Source organism: Somniosus microcephalus, chromosome 3 (genome assembly GCF_052327205.1).
Source record: "Somniosus microcephalus isolate GS21.2 chromosome 3, FLI_Smic_1.0, whole genome shotgun sequence".
NCBI classification, from domain to species: domain Eukaryota; kingdom Metazoa; phylum Chordata; class Chondrichthyes; order Squaliformes; family Somniosidae; genus Somniosus; species Somniosus microcephalus.
The window spans coordinates 49401445-49426991 of record NC_140989.1 but is presented as its reverse complement, the minus strand read 5'-3'; the positions used below and the strand labels follow the sequence as shown (position 1 = coordinate 49426991).

The 25547-nt window shown below is 43.3% G+C and overlaps 2 protein-coding genes across 5 annotated transcripts in view; one reads left to right on the top strand and one right to left on the bottom strand.

Annotated features, from left to right (window-relative positions):
- Positions 1–477: 477 nt before the first annotated feature.
- On the top strand, positions 478–18617 carry msh6 (mutS homolog 6 (E. coli); the record flags this gene model as incomplete). The annotated part of the gene is made up of 7 exons (XM_085980363.1): positions 478–3049; positions 9186–9466; positions 10250–10367; positions 11152–11241; positions 17252–17406; positions 17666–17865; positions 18457–18617. Coding segments are annotated over 7 exons (3498 nt in total), but the record flags the coding sequence as incomplete, so codon positions are not given.
- Positions 18618–18630: 13 nt separating this feature from the next.
- fbxo11b (F-box protein 11b) overlaps positions 18631–25547 on the bottom strand; it is a 153061-nt gene continuing 146144 nt past the window's right edge. For all 4 annotated transcript variants that reach the window (XM_085980364.1, XM_085980365.1, XM_085980366.1 and 1 more), the window contains exons 21-23: positions 21706–21814; positions 21512–21610; positions 18631–19891 (exon numbers count right to left, since the gene is read on the bottom strand). In XM_085980364.1, coding sequence (XP_085836490.1) covers positions 19762–19891; positions 21512–21610; positions 21706–21814 — 338 coding nt within the window. In that variant the 3' untranslated portion in view covers positions 18631–19761. The remainder of the gene's footprint in view (positions 19892–21511; positions 21611–21705; positions 21815–25547) is intronic.

Genomic DNA, 25547 nt, shown 5'->3' with positions numbered 1-25547 from the left:
TTCGGTCCGGTGTGGGGCACTGGGAGCTGGGTCTGGATTCGGTCCGGTGTGGAGCACTGGGAGCCGGGTCTGGATTCAGTCCGGTGTGGGGCACTGGGAGCTGGGTCTGGATTCAGTCCGGTGTGGGGCACCGGGAGCTGGGTCTGGATTCGGTCCGGTGTGGGGCACTGGGAGCTGGGTCTGGATTCGGTCCGGTGTGGGGCACTGGGAGCTGGGTCTGGATTCAGTCCGGTGTGGGGCACCGGGAGCTGGGTCTGGATTCGGTCCGGTGTGGGGCACTGGGAGCTGGGTCTGGATTCGTGCTGTCTAAGCTCACTTCCAGTAGGACTCTTGCTCCCAGCCGAGACAAAGCTTCTATCACATTAGTCTGGGCTGGATTCAGACTTCACGCCCGGAGGTGGTGACACTCTGCCAGCCAGCTAGGCCCCCCAACCTGTTTGGGGAGGGGGAAAAAATGAGAGAATTGGGTAAATCTAAAATCCTGTTTTCCAGGTAGCTGACCAATCTACAGTGAGTGAGGAAGATAAAGAAAATAACAGTGAGGATGAGAAAGTGAAGAAGCGATCGTCAAGGGCAACACGTTCATCCTGTGTCAAGACCAAAAGGAGGCGGATCGTGGTGGAGTCTGATAGCGACCTTGAAAGCTCGGAGGATGAGTTTAAACCCGACCAGCAGGAGGGGAGCAGTGACGAATGCAGCAGCGGTGTCGACGAGAAAGATATCAGCGAGCCCGACACGGATACTGACCCAGATAGTCCGGTGAAGACTCCCTTCAAGCGCAAACGTGGAGCGCCCGTCGCCCCGGCCACAGCAAAAAACGCCTCCAGTTCCCCCTTGGAAACCCCGAGGAGAGCAGCGGCGGTGTCCTCGGGCACAAAGTCTAGACTGTCTGCCTTTTCTGCACCGGAGACGTTCGAGTGCCAGTCCAACGGAGGTGCCTCAGGCAGCCCTGCACCAGCGGCAACGTGGGACCACGAGAAGCTGGAGTGGCTGAAACCTGGTAAGAGGAAGGATGCCAAGAGACGCAAGGAAGCTGATCCTGACTACGACCATTCCTCGCTATATGTGCCCGATGATTTCCAGTACAAGTGCACCCCGGGCATGCGGAAATGGTGGGAGCTCAAATCCCAGATGTTTGACAGTGTGATTTTCTATAAAGTTGGCAAGTTTTACGAGCTCTACCACATGGACGCTGTCATAGCTGTTAATGAGCTGGGACTGATGTTTATGAAGGGCAGCTGGGCCCATTCGGGTTTCCCCGAGATTGCTTTTGGCCGTTTCTCCGATGTGCTGGTTCAGAAAGGTTACAAGGTGGCTAGGGTGGAGCAGACCGAGACCCCCGATATGATGGAGGCACGCTGCAAGTCACTGGCACACCCCACCAAGTTTGACCGGGTTGTCCGAAGAGAAGTGTGTCGGATAATTACAAAGGGAACGCAGACGTACAGCGTCTTGGATGGCAACCCGTTGGAAAGCTGCAACAAGTATCTCCTGTGCGTGAAGGAGAAGGTGAACGCTGACTCGTCGGGCCAGTATCGCTTGTACGGCGTCTGTTTCGTTGACACGTCCGTTGGCAAATTTTACACGGGCCAGTTTGAGGACGATCGGCATTGCTCACGTTTCCGGACTCTGGTGGCACACTACACGCCGGTGCAGGTGCTGTTTGAAAGGGGCAACCCATCGCTGGAGACCAGGAAGATTCTGAAAGGCTGCCTGGTCTCTGCCATGCAGGAAGGTCTGCAGTCGGGGTCCCAGTTCTGGGATGCGACTAAAACACTCAAAGTTCTAGCTGAGGAGGGCTACTTCAACGAAACTAAACACAAAGACCCGGGTGTTCCTTTGCCTCCTGTTATCCAAGGAATGGTGTCCGAGGCTGACTCGTTGGGGCTCACTCCAGGCGAAGGCCACGAGCTTGCCTTGTCGGCACTTGGGGCCTGTGTGTTCTACCTGAAGAGATGTCTTGTTGACCAAGAGCTCTTGTCAATGGCAAACTTTGAAGAGTATGTTCCCGTGGATATTGACATTGAAAGAACGCAAATGTCCAGCAGCCGCTTTGTCCGAAGCCGGCAGCGCTTGGTCCTAGACGGCATTACACTTTCCAATCTGGAGATCTTGCAAAATGGCACCAACGGCACAACCGAGGGCACGCTGCTGGAGCAGCTGGACAACTGCTGCACCTACTTTGGCAAACGGCTACTAAAGCAGTGGCTGTGTGCCCCCCTCTGTAATCCCCTGGCGATCGAGGATCGATTAAACAGTATTGAGGATCTGATGGCCGTGCCGGACAAGGTTACGGAGATCATTGAGCTGTTGAAGAAATTGCCGGACTTGGAGCGGCTGCTCAGCCGGATTCACAGCATCGGATCGCCTCTGAAAAGTAAAGACCATCCTGACAGTCGGGCCGTGCTGTATGAAGAGACCACCTACAGTAAAAAGAAGATTGCAGACTTCCTCTCTGCTCTGGAAGGGTTCAAAGTCTTCCAGGAGGTGCTCCAGATTATTGAACCGTCTGTTGATGGCTTCAAGTCCAGGCTACTTAAACAGATATTAAGCTTGAAGGGAAGTGCCACCGAAGGCCTCTTTCCAGATTTGTCAGCAGAGTTGAAGAGGTGGGACACTGCCTTTGACCACCAGAAGGCGAGAAACACTGGAGTAATTACTCCCAAAGCAGGCTTTGACCCAGATTACGACCAGGCACTCGCTGACATCAAGGAGACTGACCACAACCTCCAGGAGTATTTGGAAAAGCAGCGCAAGAGGCTCGGGTGCCGAAGTGTTGTTTACTGGGGCTCTGCCAAAAACCGGTACCAACTGGAGGTTCCCGAAAGTGTTGCCGATCGGCATGTGCCAGAGGAGTACGAGCTGAAATCGACCAAAAAAGGCTACAAGCGTTACTGGACAACGCAGGTTGAAAGGCTGTTGGATACAATGAGCAATGCTGAAGAGAGGCGAGACGCTGCTCTTCAAGACTGCATGAGGAGGCTTTTTTACAACTTTGACAAGAGCTACAAAGACTGGCAGGCAGCAGTGGACTGCATTGCTGTTCTTGGTAAGTGAAGTGTTGCCTCAGTCATTTTAATAGCGCCCTTGTCCTGGATGATCCAAGCTCATTCTTGGGTTGAATGTGAAAGGTAAAGGTCTTTTTGCGCTTTTACATAGAAACATAGAAGATAGGAGCAGGAGTAGGTCATTCGGCCCCTCGAGCCTGCTCCGCCATTCAATGCGATCATGGCTGATCATCCAAATTCAGTACCCTGTCCCTGCCTTCTCCCCATATCCCTTGATCCCTTTAGCCTTAAGAAATATATCTAACTCCTTGAATATATTTAATGAATTGGCTTCAACTGCCCTGTGTGGCAGAGAATTCCACAGGTTCACCACTCTCTGGGTGAAGAAATTCCTCCTCATCTCTGTCCTAAATGGCTTGCCCCTTATCCTTAGACTGTGACCCCTGGTTCTGGACTCCCTAACCATTGGGAACATCCTTCCTGCATCTAGTCTAGTCCTGTTAGAATTTTATAAGTTTCAATGAGATCCCCTCTCATTCATCTAAACTCCAGCGAGTATAAGCCCAATCGACCCAATCTCTCCTCATATAAGAAATAGGAGCAGGAGTGGGCCAATCGGCCCCTCGAGCCTGCTCCGCCATTCAATAAGATCATGGCTGATCTGATCCTAACCGCCAATCAACTATCACCGAACCATCTCCTGAATCTAACAGAATTAGACACACGAAATAGGAGCAGGATCAGGCTACACGGCCCCGGGCCCGCTCTGCTACCCACAGGGCCATGTCCGATCCGAACCTAGACTCGTGTCCAAATTCCTGCCTGCTCCCCGTAACCCTTAATTCCCTTTACTTCCAGGAAACTGTCTATTTCTGTTTTAAATTTATGTAATGATGTAGCTTCTACAACTTTTTGGGGCAGCATATTCCATGGACCTACCACCCTCTGAGTGAAGTAGTTTCTCCTCATCTCAGTTTTGAAAGAGCAGCCCCTTATTCTAAGACTATGCCCCCTAGTTCTAGTTTCACCCATCATCGGGAACATCTTCCCTGCATCCACCCGATCCAACCCCTTCACAATCTTATGTTTCAATAAGATCGCCTCTCATTCTTCTGAACTCCAATGAGTAGAGTCCCAATCTACTCAACCTCTCCTCATATGTCCATCCCCTCATCCCCGGGATTAACCGAGTGAACCTTCTTTGTACTGACTCGAGAGCAAGTATGTCTTTTCTTAAGTATGGACACCAAAACTGTATGCAGTATTCCAGGTGCGGTCTCACCAATACCTTGTACAACTGAAGCAATTCCTCCCTATTTTTATATTCTATCCCCCTAGCAATGAAAGCCAACATTCCATTGGCCGCCTTAATCACTTGCTCCACCTGCATACTAACCTTTTGAGTTTCGTGCACCAGGACCCCCCAGATCCCTTTGTACTTCAGTACTTTCCAGTTTCTTGCCATTAAGATAATAACTTGCTCTACGATTTTTCCTGCCAAAGTGCATAACCTCACACTTTCCAGTATTGTATTCCATCTGCCAAATCTCTACCCACTTACTTAGCCTGTCTATGTCCCCTTGCAGGTTTTTTATGTCCTCCTCACTCACTACTTTCCCTCCCATCTTAGTATCATCTGCAAACTTTGATATGTTACACTCGGTCCCCTCCTCCAAACCGTTAATATAGATTGTAAAGAGTTGGGGACCCAGCACTGACCCCTGCGGAACACCACTAGTTACTGATTGCCAGTCTGAGAATGAACCATTTATCCCAACTCTCTGCCTTCTGTTAGATAGCCAATCCTCTATCCATGCCAGAATATTACCCCCAATCCTGTGATTTTTTATCTTAAGCAATAATCTTTTGTGTGGCACCTTGTCAAATGCCTTTTGGAAGTCTAAATACACTACGTCCACTGGTTCCCCTTTATCCACCCTATATGTTACTTCCTCAAAGAACTCCAGCAAATTTGTCAAACATGACTTCCCCTTCATAAAACCATGCTGACTTTGTCCTATTAAATTATGATTATCCAAATGTCCTGTTACTGCTTCCTTAATAATGGACTCCAAAATTTTACCTACCACAGACGTTAGGCTAACCGGTCTATAGTTTCCAGCCTTCTGTCTACTGCCCTTTTTAAATAAGGGTGTTACATTAGCAGTTTTCCAGTCTGCCGGGACCTTTGCTGAATCCAGGGAGTTTTGGAAAATTATTACTAATGCATCTGCAATCCAATCCCTACCGCCACTTCCCTAAGACCCTAGGATGTAAGCCATCAGGTCCAGGTGATTTATCCGCCTTGAGTCCCAATATTTTACCGAGTACCACTTCCTTAGTGATTTTGATCGTGTTTAGCTCCTCCCCCACCCCCCCCATAGCCCCCCGTTTGTCCAGTGTTGGGATATTCTTAGTGTCCTCTACTGTAAAGACTGATACAAAATATTCATTCAGTGTTTTTTGCCATCTCCATATTTCCCACCATTAATTTCCCGGTCTCATCCTCTAAGGGACCAACATTTACTTTAGCCACCCTTTTTCTTTTTATATAACTATAAAAACTCTTACTATCTGTTTTTATATTTTTTGCTAATTTACTTTCATAATCTATCTTCCCTTTCTTAATCAATCTTTTTGTTATTTTTTGCTGTCTTTTAAAGTTTTCCCAATCCTCTATCCTCCCACTAGATTTGGCTACCTTATATGCCCTTGTTTTTAGTCGAATACTATCCTTAATTTCTTTACTTAGCCACGGATGGCTGTCTTTTCTTTTACACCCTTTTCTTCTCAGTGGAATATATATTTTTTGGAAGTTGTAAAATAACTCCTTAAATGTACACCACTGATCATGTATCATCTTACCCTTTAATCTATTTTCCCAATCCACTCTACTCAATTCCGCTCTCATACCTTCATAGTCTCCTTTATTCAAGCTTAGCACGCTTGTTTGAGATCCAACCTTCTCACCCTCTAATTGAATATGGAATTCAACCATGTTATGGTCACTCATTCCAAGGGGATCCTTTACTAGGACATTTTTAATTAATCCTGTCTCGTTGCACAGGACCAGATCTAAGGTTGCTTGCCCCCTGGTCGGTTCAGTTACATACTGCTCAAGAAACCCATCCCTAATACACTCAATGAACTCATCCTCAAGGCAGCCCTGCCCAATTTGATTTGTCCAATTAATATGATAGTTAAAATCCCCCAAAGTTATAGATGTTCCCTTATTACAAGCCTCAACTATTTCCTGATTGATACTCCGTCCAACAGAGTTGCAACTGTTCGGAGGCCTATAGACTACGCCCACTAGTGTTTTTTTCCCCTTATTATTCCTTACCTCCACCCAAACTGTTTCATTATCCAGATCTTTTGACCCAATATCATTTCTCTGTATTAGTGATCCCTTCCTTTATTAACATAGCCACCCCACCTCCCCTTCCTTCCTGCCTGTCCTTCCTGATCGTTAAATAACCTGGTATGTTTAATTCCCAGGCATTGTCACCCTGCAGCCATGTTTCTGTAATGGCCACAAGATCATACCCATATGTAGTTATTTGTGCCATTAACTCGTCTATTTTGTTACGAATGCTACGTGCATTCAGATAGAGAACTTTCAAATATGTTTTGTGACAGTTCCTGCTTTTGCCCTTTTTATTACTTTACCTTTTACTCCATACCTTCTGCCCCTTCCTGACACGCTCTGGTTTTTAATTTCCCCTCTGCTACCTAAGTCTATGACCTTCTCTCTTGTCATTTTTATTATTTGCTCTCTAGGAACCTCCCCCCCCCACTAGTTAGTTTAAAGCCCTCTCTACAGCCCTGTCATGGCTGCCATCCCAGGTATCAGTCTGGTGAATCTTCGCTGCACTCCCTCCATGGCAAGAACATCCTTCCTCAGATAAGGCAACCAAAACTGCACACAATACTCAAGGTGTGGTCTCACCAAGGCCCTGTACAACTGCAGCAAGACATCCTTGCTCCTGTACTTGAACCCTCTCACTACGAAGGCCAACATACCATTTGCCTTCTTAACCGCCTGCTTTTAATGGTTGGGAAAATCATCCATAATGTATAAATCTTCTGCCCCACCTCACTCTGTGCTTGAAGTAGGGACTGGCAGAAATGGGTAGAGGAGCCTTCAATTCTGAACTGAAGGAGCTGTGTTCCATAATTGGTGTCTGACTCTACAGTTGCTAATATTGCTATCCTACCACAGCTCTCATTAGTATTGGTGCTACCGTTGTGTGACTGGCTGCTGCCCTACCATGCTTGCCACTTAACCTGCAGGCAGGCTGATTAGAATGTAGCTGTACACTCCTGCCGACTCTCCCACCCATCACCAGACCCCGGTGTGAAGGTAGCTTCTCGCATGGTGGGCTTGCTGTTGTGACTGTTGGTCCACTCGATGTGACCGGGGGCTGGGCATGGTTCATGTTCGAGCAGCTTTTTAATATAATCCGAGCTTAAAGAACTTCTTGTGTGAGCCTTCATTTTATGAATAAACCCTACCAGTCCCATGACGGAGCATCGGAAAAGGCTGCACAGCCCAGCAAGCCAAACCTTTTGTTGAACAATTAACCCCACCTAGCTGCCATCTCACTATATTCCTCTTGTTCCAGAAACTCATCTGCAACATACTCCTGATAATTCAGCTGGTTTTTTTTTGTGCTTGGAAAATTAAGTGACATAAATATGGAAATTTTGTGCTTAATTCAAAAGTATCTGAATTTTTTTTTTTTTTTTATATAAAAAGAGGAGTGGACTGTAATTGTCTCTGCTTAATTGTCTCTTTTAGGTCGCTGCAGTTGCCTTCCCTGGTAATTTATTCATCAGCTGTGTTGCTGCTTGGCGGGGAAAATATTCCAACCATTAACATAAGTGAAAGATTGGAGATGTCTTCAATATAATACTGTGCTCTAAATACATTGGAACCTCGCCTCTCAATCGCCCCTCTAATCAATTGTGTTCTGAAAGTCCTGTTCTGAAATGTTCTGCCAACTCGACCACCACCCTGGTCGCTGACTTGACCGCTGATTCTTTCCATCTCCTTGAGCGTTAAAGCTCCTGAACCTCCATGATTTGAAAGTCAGTCTGCAAGAAAATCTCTCTTTTTTTGGTTTTGGCAATTCTGCTGAGATCACTGCAGCAGAGGCAGTTGGTGGTTTTGCTGGGGTGGTGAGCTGTGAAGCAGTGGATCAGATGTTGCACTGCTCCCAGTGCTGGTGGCCGGCCTCGCCGGCTAGCTCGGCAACAGTTGATGCATCTCCCAGCTCCGGGACACCCGGTGCAAGCCAAAGGCTCACCAGAATATGGAGAAGTCCCTTTTTAAGTTGACCACTTTTGGACAGTTCCGTAGGGAGTTGACTTGCTGAGATTCCGCTAAGCGTACGGTGATGTGAATATTTTGCTGGTTAGAAACCTGTGAAATTAATCCAAAGTGCCTGCCTGTAAACTTGTTCTGGGTCAAGCTTCCTTCACCATCAACCACCCCACAAAATGCTTAATACAAGTAAACTAGCTGCATGAGCTCTGAGCATTTATTATCGTGCCACAAATCAGAGTTGCATTTTGTGCCTATTTGTCAGTCCATGTTCTGTTAAATGCTGTCCTGAAATCCACCCTTTGTGCTGTGTTCTCGATCAATTACACTGACCCACTAGTTTCTTCACCTCCCTCTGCTCTATATTTCACCCACTTGCCTGCTGGCACCCAGTCTCTCTTCCCCACTCCCACCCGGCCAAAAGGCACAGGCATCTTCCAAAGGGAAGTCACTTGAGTGCAATTCCAGCATTTTCAAGAGCTTGTGAATGGTTGGGAGCTTCAGTCACATCCACATTGCCCCAGAGCTTCTAAACCTCCCGACGAGAAGGCGTCCCTGGTGCCTGCAAATGTTCTGATCAAGCAAAATCGAAAGACTTGCTGCTGGGCATTGGAATGAAACTGGTCACTGGGCTTATTGGTACACGAGTCGATTCCTGTGTGATGCTCTTTAAATCATTTCTTCAAATTTCTGCCAGCACTTCAATACAGATCAAATACTGTCTCCAGGAATGATTTGAAATTTGGAAGAACCAAACCTTTAATTGTACTGGCAGGTGCTTTTCACAGTTCTTCAAAATAAGCCTTCAATAAAGTTGTCAGCACTCTCTCATGGTTCTTTTAATCTTGCAGATGTTTTGATCAGCCTAACACACTACAGTCAGAGCGGAGAGGGGCCAATGTGCAGACCTGCCTTAATGCTTGGCGACGAGGATACCCAACCGTTCCTGGAGCTTAGACACTCGCGCCACCCGTGCGTTTTAAAAACCTTTTTTGGGGATTTCATCCCTAATGATGTGGTCATTGGCTGCAAGGACGCTGAAGATTTGGAAGATGGTCACAGTAACAACCAGGCTTCCTGCCTGCTTGTAACAGGCCCCAATATGGGTGGCAAATCTACACTCATGAGACAGGTGGGAGAGACACCGTTACCTACCGCCATTCTGTACACTTTAAATTAAAAGGACTTGCATTTATATAGCGCCTTTCCCAACCTCAGGACGTCCCAAAGCACTTTACAGCCAAAGACGCACTTTTGAAATGTAGTTGCTGTTGTAATGTAGGAAATGCGTCAGCCAATTTGTGCACAGCAAGGTCCCACAAACAGCAGTGAAATAAATGACCAGATAATCTGTGATGCTGATTGGGGATAAATATTAGCCAGGACACCGGGGAGAACTCCCCTGCTCCTCTTCAAAATAGTGCCATGGGATCTTTTATGTCCAGCTGAGAGGGCAGACGTCTCCTCGGCTTAACGTCTCCTCCAAAAGACGGCACCTCCGACAGTGCAGCACACTCTCAGTACTGCTCTGGGAGTGTCGGCCTGGATTATGTGCTCAAATCTCTGGATTGGGACTTGAACCCACCCCCCACCAACCTTCTGACTCCGAGGCGAGAGTGTAAGCCGCGGCTGAATTTTGAACCTAAACTAATATTTTTTCCAAAAGGACAAGGGAAAAGAAACTATTTTGTAGATTAGAATAATGCAAGAATTGATGACTAGTATCGTGCAATTCACATGTATAAATTGAACAGAATTGCAATGTTCTGGAATGTAGAGTGGAGGTGTGTGTGAAGTAATCTGAAGGGGGTTTTCCAGTTTGGTGTTAAACTGTACCACGGTCTGGAAGCTGATTTTTCTTTTTTCTCTTTCTTTCCCCCCCCCCCCCCCCCCCCCGGCCTCCACCCATGACCAGGTTGGCCTACTGGTCATCATGGCTCAGCTGGGGTGCTACGTGCCTGCTGAAAGCTGCAAATTTAACCCAGTTGACCGAGTCTTCACACGCTTGGGAGCATCTGATAGAATCATGTCGGGTAAGAAAAGATATCTGGACTGTTTTTATAAAAAGGTGCAAAAATTGTTTTCCCAAATTGCTATCCAATGTTTGCAGTTGTTAAAATTTGTTTCAGAAATGCACAGCGAGCAGTTCTACCCAGAATTTTCTCCGGTTTATTGTGGCTAAAGCGAAGGCCTACAAAACACAGATGCTTGCAATTCTGGCCTGCTGAGTTGAGGGCACTGATGACAGTAAAGGAGGGAAAATCTGTAGCTAATAACTACTTTCAGCAGCCCAAACACATCTGTACTTGGTTCCCTAGAGGGCATAAATGGACCCACGCACTTTTATCCCTGTAAGGAATTCCGTACTCCAGTCAAAGATGTAGCCGTGTTACTTCTGTAAGTTTTTCAGGTCCTTGGTGGAAGCTGCCAGAATCTGTTTGCCGACAATCTGACTAGGAAACTAATATTGACGGGGATGCACGGTTCACGAGGGCCAACCTGAATGATTAAAATCGGCATAAATGAGATGGCACCGATTCATACAGAGCAGGTTACTTGTGCTAAAGAAAATGGGTAAGAACTACTGCATTTGGATTTGTGAGCTTATTGGCATAAATACCTGTTGGGAGGAAGCTGGTTAACCAACCTTTGCCCCCAACACGTTGGCTGGAAAAAGCTAAGTAGACTTGATTTATTCCTTCCTTACCAAGCAGTATTCAGAGGAATGAAGTAAAATGTAGTAATCTTTCAGTCGGAATGTAGGGCATGGAGGTTGTGCAGCAGCATCTGAAATGACGTTAAACATCTTTCTTGCAGGTGAAAGCACTTTCTTTGTGGAGCTCAGCGAGACGTCCAGTATCCTGCAGCATGCAACACCGCATTCCCTCGTGCTTTTGGATGAATTAGGTAATGTTTGGATCTACTTCTTTAACTGTTTTGCCAGGTTTCCGAGTATCTGATCATCATAGTGATAAATCTGTGACTGTGTTCAAGCATATTTAAGGAGCTGGTGCACTTTTGTATACATTTGAATTTGGCGAGTGAAATTCCTAGTGAGCAATCTATGAACAAATGTGAAGTGAATACACTGAGCATTTAAAATGGCGTTTTCTCTGGTTTGTGAGGCTGCACATGTTTCTTCAGTGAGGAGAGAAGCTTCCCAAAACTACCACTCTGGCATCCTCAAAAGCCGCTGTGGTCACCGTCTTCAGGGTGTGCCGTTCATTGAAAGACACACTTTGGAACTGTGGTTGGGGGAAAATAGGGGAGCGATTGGAGTTGTTGATGAGGCGGCGCGGGGAAACGGCTGAGGAATAGAAATAAACTTAATGAAAATGCATTGACTGTTGAGGTTATTTTGTGGTCACCTGTACAAATCCATCACCATTCCAGATCAAGCTGTCTAGAATTACAAAAGCAAAATACTGCGGATGCTGGAAATCTGAAATAAAAACATAAAATGCTGGAAATACTCAGCAGGTCAGGCAGCATCTGTAGGGAGAGAAACAGAGTTAACGTTTCAGGTTGATGACCCTTCGTCAGAACTGGGAAAAGCTGGAGATGGAACAGGTTTTTAAGTAAGCGCAGGGGCGGGGAAAAGGGGGGGGGAGGAAAGAACAGAAGGGAAGGTCTGTGATAGAATGGGAGGCAGGAGAGATTAAGGGACAAAGGGAATGATGGTGCAAGGCAAAAGGAGATGGTAATGGGACAAGTTAAGAAACAAAAGATGGCTCTAGATGAAGTGTAAATGGCATTGGCAGAATGAAAGACAGCTGCCATGTGAGAGAAAAAAATTAATGGGGGAGGAAAGGGGCCGAGGTTATGGTTTGAAATTGTTGAACTCTATGTTGAGTCCAGAAGGCTGTAAAGTGCCTAATCGAAAGATGAGGTGCTGTTCCTCGAGCTTACATTGAATTTCATTGGAACAGTGTAAGAGGCCGAGGATGGTGAGGTGGGAGTGGAGTGGAGAACTAAAGTGACAGGCGCGCAGAAGCTCGGGGTCACCCGTATGGACTGAATGGAGGTGTTCCGCAAAGCAGTGACCCAATCTGCGTTTGGTCTCCCCAATGTGGAGGAGACTGCATCGTGAGCAGCGAATACAGGATACTAGATTGCAAGAAGTCCAAGTAAATCGCTGTTTCACCTGGAAAGTGTTTGGGGCCCTGGACAGTGGGAAGGGAGGAGGTAAAAAAGGGCAGGTGTTACATTTGCTGCGCTTGCACGGGAAGGTGCCGGGCGAAGGGGAACGGGAAGGGGTGTTGGGGGTGATAGAGGAGTGGACCAGGGTGTCGTGGAGGGAGCGGTCCCTTCGAAATGCTGAAAGGGGAGGTGAGGGGAAGATGTGTTTGGTGGTGGGATCACACTGGTGGTGGTGGAAATGGCGGAGGATGATCCGTTGTGTGGATGCTGGTGGGGTGAAAGGTGAGGACCAGGGGAACCCTATCGTGGTTCCGGGTGGGAGGGGAAGGGGTGAGCAGAAGTGCGGGAAATAGAATGGACACGGTCAAGGGCTGTGTCAACCACAGTAGAGGGGAATCCTCAGTTGAGGAAAATGGCAGCTGTCTTTCATTCTGCCAGTGCCATTTACACTTCATCTAGAGCCATCTTTTGTTTCTTAACTTCTCCCATTACCATCTCCTTTTGCCTTGCACCATCTCTTAATGTCTCTTAATCTGTCTTGCCTTCCATCCTATCACAGACCTTCCCCTTTGTTCTTTTCTCCCCTCCCCGCCCCTGCACTTGCTTTAAAAACCTGTTCCATCTCCAGCTTTTTCCAGTTCTGATGAAGGGTCATCGACCTGAAACGTCAACTCTTTCCCTTTCCACAGACCTGCTGAGTATTTCCAGCATTTTCTGTTTTTATGTCTGTAGAATTAGTTTGGCTACTTTCATACTTGATTTTGGATAATTGTTTGAGGGCATCCTGAGCTCTTGATGGGGAACGTGGGGGACTTTTATCTTCATGGACTGGGCAAAGGTAGTCTGGAGGATGAGTTCATGGAATGCATTCAAGACAATTTCCTAGAACATTGCGTGTGGAACCACCCAGGCGACAGGCTATTTTAGATCTTGTATTGTGTAATGCGACAGGCTAATTAGTAATTTCATAGTAAATGATCCTCTGGGGAAGCGTGATCATAATATGATGGAATTTCACATTGGGTTTGAGAGTGAAATACTTCAGTCCAAAACGAGAGTCTTAAACTTAAATAAAGCCAATTACATTTGGTGTGAGGGGTATCTTTTAATATAGAATGGTTATAGCACAGAAGGAGGCCTGTGGAGCCCATGCCGACTCTCTGCAAGAGCACTTCAGCTAGTCCCAATCCCTTGCTTTTTCTCTGTAGCCCTGCAATTGTTTTTCCTTTAGGTACATATCCAATTCCCCTTTGGAAGCCACAATTGAATCTGCCTTCACCACACTTTCAGGCAGTGCATTTTAGGTCCTAACCACTCGCTGCGTAAAAAAGTTTTTCCTCATGTTGCCTTTGGTTCTTCTGTCAAATCGCCTTAAATCTGTGTCCTCTGGTTCTTGACCAATGGGAACAGTTTCTCTCTCTACTGTCTTTTTGAACACCTCTATCAAATCTCCTCTCAATCTTCTCTGCTCTAAGGAGAACAACCCCAGCTCTCTATTCTATCCATGTAACGGAAGTCCCTCATCCCTAGAACCATTCTTGTAAATCTTTTCTGCACCCTCTCTAAAGCCTTCACATCCTTCCTAAAGTGCAGTGCTCAGAATTGGACACAATACTCCAGTTGTGGCTGAACCAGTGTTTTATAAAGATTCATCATAACTTCCTTGCTTTTGTACTAAGTTGGCTTAAGGTAGCTTAGGAAATTAGATTAAAAGGTATGACAGTAGATGAGCAGCGGTAAACATTTAAAGAAATATTCCAAAATTCTCAACGAATGTACAGGAAACTTTTTTTTATCCGGCACAGATGGGACCGGCGTGGTGCCGGTTTATCAAAAAGTCCGGATTACAGAGGGGTATAGTAAAAGGTACGAGAGCCCCGTACACAGCAACAAATCCAGGCTTCCCTATTGCTTAGCAACAGGTGCAGGAACCCCGGTTACACAACCACAGATCCAGGAACGGCCACTAATGAAGTAAAAATTACCTGAACCTACTCCTGAATTTTGCCGGTTGAGATTTCCGGTTATTTAGGTGCCGGTAAATCGAGAGTTTCCTGTGCATTCCATTGAGAAATAAAAACGCCATGGGAAAAGTGATCCATCCGTGGCTAGGCTAACTAAAGAAGTTAAGAATAGTATTATAATGTTGCGAAGAATAGTGGTAAGCTTGAGGATTGGGCGAGCTTTAGAAACCAGCAAACGATGACCAAAAAAATTGATAAAGGAGAAAATAGACTACGAGAGTAAACCAACAAGAAATATAAAAACTGATTTGTAATAAGAGTACAAGTATGTAAAAAGGGAGTAGCTAAAGTAAGCGTTGGTTCTTTCGAGGCTGAGACAGGTGACATAATGGGGAATAAGGAAATGGCAGAGACTTTAAACAAATATTTTGTATCTGTCTTCACAGTAGAAGACACAAAGCATACCAAAAATAGTGGGGAATCAAGGGGTTAATGAGTGAGAAACTTAAGTAATTAATATCAGTAGAGAAAAAGTACTTGAGAAACTAAAGGGCCTAAAAGCTGACAAATCCCCTGGACCTGATGGCCTATATCCTTAGGGTTCTAAAAGCGGCAACTGCAGAGATAGTGAATGCATTGGTTGTGATCTTCCAAAATTCCCTAGATTCTAGAACAGTCCCAGCAGATTGGAAAGTAGCAAATGTAACCCTGCTATTCAAGAAAGGAGGGGGGGGGGGAAAAACCATGGAACCACAGGCCAGGTAGCCTGACGTCAGTTGTCGGGGGAAATGCTGGAATCCATTATTGAAGTAGCAGGGCACTTAAAACCATGTTGACTCTGCCTAATCATTGAGATTTATGAAAGGGAAATAGTGTTTAACAAATTTGAGTTTTTTGAGGATGTAACTAGCAGGGTAGATAAAGGGGAACTAATGGATGTCGTATATTTGGATTTCCAAAAGGCATTTGATAAGGTGCCACATAAAGTTGCTAAGCAAGATAGGGGTTCATGGGGTAATCTATTAGCATGGATGGATAGAGGATTGGTTAATGGCCAGAAAACAGTAGGGATAAACTGGTCTTTTTCCGGTTGGCAGGCTGTAACTAGAGGGCTGTAACTAGAGGGATGTTCCAAGGATTTACAATCTATATTAATGACTTGGATGAAGGGACCGAGTGCAAAGTATCCAAGTTTGCTGACAGTACAAAGCTAGGTGGGAAAGTAAGCTGTAAGGACACGAGGAGCCTGTATAAAGGGATATATACTGGTTAAGTGAGTGGGCAGTAAGGTGGCAGATGGAGTATAATGTGAGGTTATTCACTTTGGGAGGAAGAATAGAAAAACATTATTTTTTGAATGGTGAGAAACTATTAAATGTTGGTATTGAGAGAGATGTCGGTGTCCTCGTACAGGAAACAAAGTTAGCGTACAGGTACGGTAGCATAGTGGTTATGTTACTAGACTAGTAGAGGCCTGGAGACACGAGTTCAAATCCCACCATGGTAGCTGGGGAATTTAAATTCAATTAAATAAATCTGGAATAAAAAAACTAGTATCTGTAATGGTGACTGTGAAACTACCATCCGGTTCATTAAAACAAATGTGACTCCAGACCCACAGCTCTGTGGTTGACTCTTAACTGCCTAGCAAGCCACTTAGTTGTATTGAAGTATCCACCACCTTCTCAATGCTGGACTCAGGTTTGTGAATCTTTGGAATTCTCTACCCCAAAGGGATGCTGAATTGTTGAACATATTCAAAGCTTAGGTAGATTTTGGACTCTAGGGGCATCATGGGATATGGAGATCAGGTTGAAGATCAGCCATGATCTTATTGAATGGCGGAGCAGGCTGAAGTGGCCTATTCCTGCTCCCTATTTATTTTTTTTTAAAAACATTTCTGATATAAATTCCCTTTTCCCTGATTTTCTGTGGTGGCATTCCTATTGGATTGAGCAAATTATGCCCTTGCTGGTGCCCATGGCCATTCCCATGGATTGAAACAAAACACTTTTCCAGCTATTGGTGAGCAGAGTAAATAGATACATGTGCAGAGAGATCTAGATTAATGTCGTCCTTGGATCAGTGCTTGCACACTCGCCGAGTCAAGGTTCAAGCCCCACTCCAAAGACTTGAGCATGTAATCTAGGCATCACTAAAACAGATTGTTGGGTCATTTTATCTCATTGTTTTGTGATTTTTGCTATGTGCAAATTGGCTGCCATGTTTCCCTACATTCTAACACTGCCTACACTTCAATTGGCTGTGAAGTGTTTTGGGATGGGCTGAGGTTATAAAAAGTGCTACATGTTCTTTCAATATTTTCTCCTGGGGGATGGTAAGGTATGCTGGGGTATTCAGCACTCTGTTCCACTAGAATTTCAGGAAGTGTATCGGGCATGTGCAATCTGTGATGTCCATTGAACCCAAGTGACCATTATTCACTCGTGAGCCTTGAGAGGTTTTCTTGGGAGCGTGAAGGAACTGTTTGGTGAGGGATTGCACACATCCAAACGATGCTCATTGTCTCACTAGATAGCCCAGGTGCCCAATTCAAATGGTTGTGGTTTTCCCCCCACCCTAACCTCTTGCTCTAGTGGAGCCAAGTGGTTTATTTACTAAATGATCTGGAAGGGAGAACCTATAAATGAACGCAGCAAATTAAAATCAGTGTCTGAAACTTGTATTTTTTTAATAAGGTTTTCTAGTTTGATTGTCCTAGTTTCATCATTTCTATTCCTTTTTGAGCGGTATAGCTGTGAATATTCAGTTAAAGCAAAATGTTTAACTATAGCATATCAATTGTATTCCAGGCCGTGGTACAGCAACATACGATGGCACAGCGATAGCTAGTGCAGTGGTGAAGGAGCTTGCTGAAAATATCAAGTGCCGCACTCTCTTTTCTACCCACTACCATTCCCTTGTGGAAGATTTCTCTCACTGCAGTGCAGTCCGTTTAGGGCATATGGTAAGTGCATGGCATTTAGTATTGTAGCAGCTTCATACTTGCATGTGCACCTGGTTAGAAATGTTCTAGAAAGACAAGTTTCCAACAGCATTTAATGTGTGGCCTTTTTTTTTAATAAAAAGTTCCTGAATTTGGAAAGCATAATTATTTTCATAGCTCAAATGAAAAGCATGCATGTCTATCTGAGACACCTGATTTGAGCTGTATCAGTTTGTTTGTACATGTCTCTAATGTATCTTCTGTTGTGGACCACTTGTAGGCTTGTATGGTTGAGAATGAGTGTGAAGATCCAAGCCAGGAAACTATCACATTCCTGTATAAATTTATTAAAGGAGCCTGTCCAAAAAGTTATGGATTTAATGCAGCAAGACTTGCAAACATTCCTGAGGAAATTATTCAAAAAGGTCACAAGAAAGCTAAAGAATTTGAGAGGATTACCATTTCCTTCAGACTTTTCAAGTAAGTGTGTAGAACAAGTGAGCCTTCAGGTATCTGATGGTTAATTAAGATAAATTGCAGCAGTGTCTGAATTACTTGAAGTAGAAATGGTAAATGTCCTGGAGTGAATTTCATCAGCAGCAGAATAATGGTAACCCATGCTCCCCAAGGGCACAACTGTAACTTTATATCAGACAGGAGAGGACTTCACGTCCAGGCTTGATTCAACCTGCTAAGATGCACTAGGGCAAATGTGTTCTTTTCCATTGTGGATGGAGTACCAAGGGAATTCAAAGCAAGCAATAGACTTATTTAATCAAAAAAGGTAGAGACTTGCAGGGATAGTTAGTCCTGACCATTTCAGGAAAGTAGGACATGGAGACTGATCTGTTAAAGTAAAGGGTAGTGACTAGATAAATCTGGACAGCTAAACGAGGTTACTTTAAGAACCACTCAATGTGGTGCAGTATACAGATTTAATGCAGGTGAAACATGGTCATTTAGTTCATGTGTTTTAATTGAAAGATAAATATATGGGTGGTAGTTACTGCTTTTAAAATCTCTATCCATATACCTGTTGGCAGAGATTTTCAAATACTTTTGTTTCTGCAGGGAGATGTGCTTTTTGGTTGAAGACCCAAATATTAACTTACTTACTCTACAGCCAATACTGAAGAAGATTGGTGAAATCTGAACACTATCAAGTGTATGATTTAATTGAGAGACAGATGATTTGAAATTATGTTCTAATAAAGTTTATTTTAAAATGATAAGACTCTCTTCCTAGGAAATTAAACCCTTTTTTATTGTTACCTAGCATCTACATAATGGTTATTGAATACTCCACAATATATTAAGTCTAGGATGTTATGGTACATGCATACACTTTCAAGCTGTTGCTTTTTACCCACTGTCACCAATACGCATTAATGAAAAGCTATTGAGGGGAGACTGTGTATATATACTATCGGCTTCATTACAGGGAGAAGCATTGCCAAAAATGGCACTGTCCAGAAGTTACTTTTGTAACAATATGCACATTTTAATGACATGGCATCTAACCTTTTTTAAACTGGTAAAATAGTGGTACTTCCACTTCAGATGTTTTTTCCCTTAATCCCTGTTCAGTCTCATGAAAGCACTTGTTATAATGTTGACTTCTGGAAATAACTTTAAAAAGAACATATCCATGTTCTGTAATTGAAATCAGAATAGCTGTGGGATACAATTGATTAGTGTTTTCTTTTCTCTTTCATAGAAAGAACTTAAGATACTGGGACATGAGTATAGTTACAGCAAGTCTAGTTCTGCTAACAAAACAGGACACAGTCAAGTACAATAAGGTTTTGCTTGAAATTACAAAAAAAAGCTACATGAGAAAAGCATTAAAATCAGTTGTCTCGGTTGAATAAATGTTTTTTTTTTAAAAATCAAATGCAGAAGTGCTAGATCACATTTTCATACATACACCAACCCAATCAGTACCCATTGTCCATAGATGTTGCAGAACACCCCCTGTGGTTCTGTATGCTGTGTCCAACAGCAGAACAGTCCTTCTGCAAGCTCCATGTTTCAATGCTACTTGTCCAAAGAAAAATACAGCTTCACAAGCTGGCATTTAGGGTACAAAACCACAGTTAGCCTTTTGTCGATTGGATAGTCCACTGCTGGCTGCTTAGTCTGTAGTAATGCTATTTATGCCCAGCCTTCTCTTGATCCTGAGTTAGCAGATTGCTCCTTTCCTTCACTGCCAGAACACCAGAGATTGGGCTCTAGTGTCATCCACACATACACGACTGCTGTACAAATTCTGACACATTCTTCCTGAAGATTTGGGCAAATGATATTTTTACCCCAGAGTGTGTTTTTTATACAAATGGAGTTACTGTTGATTAGAATGGCAGGATATACTGAAACTCAATTGTGTTGCAACGTATTGGACTCTATTGGTGGTGCAGAGTCATACAAAGTGTCTGTATCGTGCGTGGGTTCGCCAGCTAATGTGCAAGGATTTGAAAGTGTTCCAGCACCACAGTCACAGAAAAATCTGTAATGAAAGGGGAAAAAAATAAGTTTCTTATATTGCAGGGTCCCAATTCAAATACATGACCAGTAAACCATTAACTTATGCTCAGATTTTTTAATATATAATGTGTACAAACACCATTCATCTTTAGTTGCTGTGGACTTGTGTATATAGTGTGGGTTTGAAGATCAAACTCTTAGATGCGCATTTCAGCCCATCATGGATTTAAACAAGCCTTAGGTTATAAAAGACTGGTATCTCGTATCTATAAATAAGGGACAGCAGCTAAACTGGTTCTCCATAATGAAGATGCCATTTACTAATTAGTCCACAAGACGACAGCTGCTGGATGAAGAAAATGTGATAGACACACCCCGGAGCACACCAACAAAGTTCTGAACTCTGCTTAGGAATAGGTATCAAGCATTGCAATGAGAGATACTGGTATGACTAGTGATAAATAATTCCCTGAAAGTGAGGATGCAGGTAGATGAAGCCATAATGCCTAATAGCATTTTGATTTTTATAAATATGGGCATGTGAAGAGATAATCAATTTGTACAAGAGCACAGTTAAATTACCAGGGCTAGTGAGAACAGATACTTCAGGATCATCCCAGGGATGGCAAACTATGTACAAGGAGACTAAGATGTTGGGATTATTTCCACTGGAGCACAGAAGGTCTAGAGATGAGGTTTTTAAAATTATTACAGCAAGTACAGAGACATCTTGTATGATTGGAAAGTCAGTAATGAGGGGTCAATTTATAATTGCCAGAGAAGGGTTAGGAGAATTTTTTTTTAGAGAGAAAAGTTGTAACCTGGAATGCTTTGCCAGAGGGATGGTTGATACAGAGACCATTGTTAAGGGCAGGGTAAATATTTGAAGCAGAGAAAGATGGAGGATTGGTTTTGGATTGCTCGAGTAGAGCTGGCTCAGACACAAAGGACTAAATGGCATCTGTGCTGTAAAATTGACATTTCTATAGCTGCAAACCTTATTCGCTTAATATTTTCTTTTTATAATTTATTTTATAATTTTTTTCCTAACCTCCTGTACTCAAGCCATTCCCACCTTCAGTCAGGGAGGGTGTGAAGAGGGTAATAGGCACAAGTCCACTTTAGAGCTCGTTACTAATTTGGGCAGTGCAAGGCTAGGCTTGTCCCGGCAGGATATCACACCTGTACACCAGCTAGCAAGTTAGAGGCTCAGGAGTTCAACAACTCATTCAGCACTGTTCGATGTCAGGCAGGAGCACAGTAGAGGCCTAATGAGCAGAAATTTCTCATCCTTTACAAAAGCTTCCATGTGTATTTTCTAGTCTCCTTCCACACCACCGTTTCTGATGGGGTGTAATGTTAGCTTCCTTCCCAAAAGAAACAGCAGGTTGGTGGAATAAGAGAGTTTCAAACACGTGGGGGTGACCCTCTGTCCTAACTCCCAAAAGACAGCATCAGCTACTCAAAGGAAAACAGCACTATTGTGGCAGAAGTTTTTATTTATTAATTATATATAGAACAGAAATATACCAGTAAGTCAACAAATACAGAAATCAGAGGATCTCAGAAATTCCAGTTCAAAAATTATGGCTACTAATATTCACCATCTAATTATCCACAAAGTTTCCGATACAGTACTGACCTATCATGCCTAATGAATTCCACATCATGTCCTTGATGGCACTTCTTAATGCAGTTTACACAGATTGCATTGCGGTCTGTTGTGTTGCAGGTGTGACACCTGGTGATTAGAATACAATTGACATTAAAAGTTAAATATCAAAATTGGCTTTTTTCCCACTTTTGTAATAATTGTACAAGGACCATGAAATTTACCTGTAAAAATCATGCATTGGGTAGCTGGTGTAACTCGATATCTTGTACAGGCATTGGCCCCTATTAACAGCCTTTTCAATAGCATCTTGATTGTTCATTATTTTGTTGTCTTAAAGGAAGAAAAAAAGAGTGCCATCATGTTTATATGTCAGATGCAGTGGCTGATAGTGGATATATTAGTTCTGCCCCTCCCAACCTGCTCAGATTTCCTCTTACCTAGGATAGGAAAGAACAGTTTTTTTGTTTTCTCAAACTACGTGCAGGTTCCGACATTAACTTAGAATCACATAATTTTAATCACAAAAGAAGCCACTATTCAGCCCACTATGCCTGCACTGGCTCTCTGAAAGAGCATTTCACTTCATTGCCCTTTCCCCATACATTTTTAATCTTTTTCAAATATTTATCCAGCCCTTTAGAAACTGTTCTGGATTATGCTTCCACCACTTTCTGGTAGGGCATTCCATGGTTTAACAATGCTTTGCCATTAACCTCTGCCTTGTTCTTTTGATGATGTTAAGTTGAAGTCCTGTGACTAGTGGAAATAGTTCTCTCTTTCCACCACCCAACACCCCACCCTATTGTGCTCAGCAAAACCTGGTTGCTGATCTCCGTGCTGAAATGCTGTCGCAACACAAGTAGGCAAAGCAGTTGGAAAATTAAGTTATTTGAGTAAAATCCAGCTAAAATAACTACTGATACTCATTCTTAAAATAATGTAGCATTTGACAATTGCAAACTCCTTCACGAAGCATTTATTTAGCCACAAACCTTTTCATTAATTCAAAGCTTTCACCATTTAGATTTAGATGGCCCACAAACAGTAATAGCATTTCCAAAGTGATTTTTTTTATTTTTTTATATAGAGGACATAATTTATTTTATGGGCATTTCCACACATCACAAACATATTGCCATTTCTAGTATACAGGAAACTTTTGATTTACCGGCACCTAAATAACCAGCAATCTCGGTTAACTGGCAAAATGCAGGAGTAGGTTTTACTTCATATTGTATTTGCCTTCTTCCATCTGTGCTGTGCAAGGGTGTGGCTGCAGCTGTTGCTAAGCTAGAGACGCTTGGAACTTGTGGCCATTGTTCTACAGTTGTTGCTAAGCAACAGGGTTTGTTGCTTTATACGGAGTTGTCAGCTCTCCCTATCTTTTACTATAGCGTTCGGTTATCCGGAATTTTTGATGAACCGGCATCACGTCGGTCCTGTCCGTGCCGGATAAAAAAGTTTCCTGTATTCCATTTTGAAAGATTACCATGTCAGTTGGCAAGTCCTTCACCAAGTTTGTTAAATAGTTTTTTTTAAAGGGATCATTTAAACTCCTCTGGGTTCTGTTTACAGCCATAATTAGATGCCCCAAAGTGTCTCCACATGTTCATTTTCAGAGTCATTGAGGCCACACAGCAGTTTATAGATAGGGAATGCATGCCCAGTTCCAAACATAGCCCAATGTTTGATGACAGGAACTAATCAAACGTATCGTGACAGAAAGTAGTTTGATGAATTGAATTAAGAGTGGGATTCGTATATTTATTATATGTTTAGTCTCGATTTTATTTATCCAAGTACAGAGGGAGTTATCAATTCCAACAAATGACTCCATATAGATTCAGGAGAAAATTGCCGTAGGCTTATCAATAACCCAAAGCTGAGTGACTAGAGTTTATGGATACATAGGCAGCTTAATTCACACCTCTACACAACCAACAGAATCCCTATTCAGAAGAAGTCGAGTCAGATTCAGACATTTGCCTACATAAGTCACTAGTCATTTAGGATCATTTATTCGAATTGACACTTCAAAATGTTGTAACATGCTTGTATGTACAAGCACTAGTGCTCCACTGTTCACATGCGATTCACCAGACGGTTTCTCAGTGGGAGCTTCATAAGGATCCCACTCCATGACCTGAAATCTCCCGTGCTGAGATAGAGCTGTGGACAGCCTACCAAATTAGTCTGCAGGCCACCTTACTTAGATCTACATACATCTCAGCTGATGTTTCCCAATGCCTTTTAACAAAGCTCCACCTGGAAGTGAGAAAATATCCTGAAATTCTGAAGGATTAAGGTCAATTTACAAGAATCAGAATCTACAGTTTTCCAGCAAGGTTTTCAGGGAGAACATGAAATATTTGGTGCAATGCAAGCATTATAAATACATCAAAACATATCTGTGTAGGGTCAGTAACAAGATATTCTTCATCCTCATTCAGAGGATCCAATAAGATGTTCTACCTCCAAATCTGCATATGGTAAAGATAGGGGATTTAGCATACACCCATGCTGGAATTTCAACTTCCTCTCCTGCTGTCACTAAGAATTGGATAGTGAACCAATGTGGAGGCAAGATCTATAATTTCTGCAGTCATCAATTCAAAGTCTTCCCACACAGGATTTCTCATTATTCTTACTACAAGGAAATTCAATCTGTATTGCTGCAATTTTGTGGAATAACCGAGAACATTGATGCAACGGCAACTGGAACGTCAGCACTTTTCAGCCATAGGTTTAAAATCACAGAAGAGGGCATGCACACACAAGACTATAAGCTACTAAAGAACAGCACCGTGCAAACAATAGATCAACTTTTCCTAATGTTGAGTACCTTAACACCAACTATCCACAGGTGATAAATGAAGGAGGGAAAACACAAGTACAGCAAAGGCTAGGGTCATGACGTAGCCCAAGAGGCTACCATAAAATAAAAATCTAAAAACAGCATCCACCATTTGGATGGGCACCTCATTGTGTGTGTGTGTGTGTGTGGAGGATCAATGAACTAATAACTTCAATTTTAGCAAGAACCTCAAACTTAACTTCAACAGCTTTGGATTGGATTGGCTAAAGACTTAAACATCTCAATTTTAATTGTACAAATGGACTTTTTTAAGAAGGAGTATTACTGTATTTCTCATGACACTCTTCAAACACAAGGCCATAGAAAGTACTGTCTTTGCAACTCAATTATGTTACAGGACAATGCCATTCTTTCCCCAGTAATTTGCCAGAAAGCCACTATGCAAAGGCCCTATAAACAGTGGGTATACTTCAGCTGCCAGGCATTATTTTGAGAGTGCATCCTCACATCTTATCCAGGACAAAGGTCATAATCAAAAACAATTAAAATGTTGAGTAATAGCTGGAATCCCAAACAATAGTTGTGTTGTGTTGAACCACTGATATCAGCATCCAAAATCAGGTAGAATGTTGATATCTAACCCAAATAATGCCCATAAGTCAAAGACTGATCAGCCAGATACAGCAGGTGGGTCTTTTCCAGCCAGGTCCAAACATGCTAGACTTCCAGCACGCTACTATTTTTAGTGTGAAGGTTAAGGACATCTAGGGGGATTAAATACGTGGGGTTACAGGGATAGGGTGGGATATGTGTTGGTGTAGGGGTTACGGGGATCGGGTGGGATATGTGTCGGTGCAGGCTCGATGGGCCGAAATGGCCTCTATCTGCACTGTGGGGTTTCTGTGATTCTCATTTTAGAGCAATCAATTTGAGAAGACATTGATTAAAAGTGCTCTTTTCCCCCAATCACTGTCACTTTTAAGAGATTTTCTTTTAAACTTTAAGTTTGTAGAATGCACTTAGAATTGATCGGCAGGGTATTAAATTGATGTTGGTATCTACACTTGCAGAAATTTCCCCAATATGCTCATTACCAAAATAAATCTAGAGTGAAGAAGTCAAATATGCTTGGTGTAAATTTGATAGTGTAACATGATAAATTATCCGATTTTTTCAGGATTTTGATTTTTAATAGGCAATCACAATAAAAGAAAACCATCAAAAGATTACTGAAAATACAAGAATGCA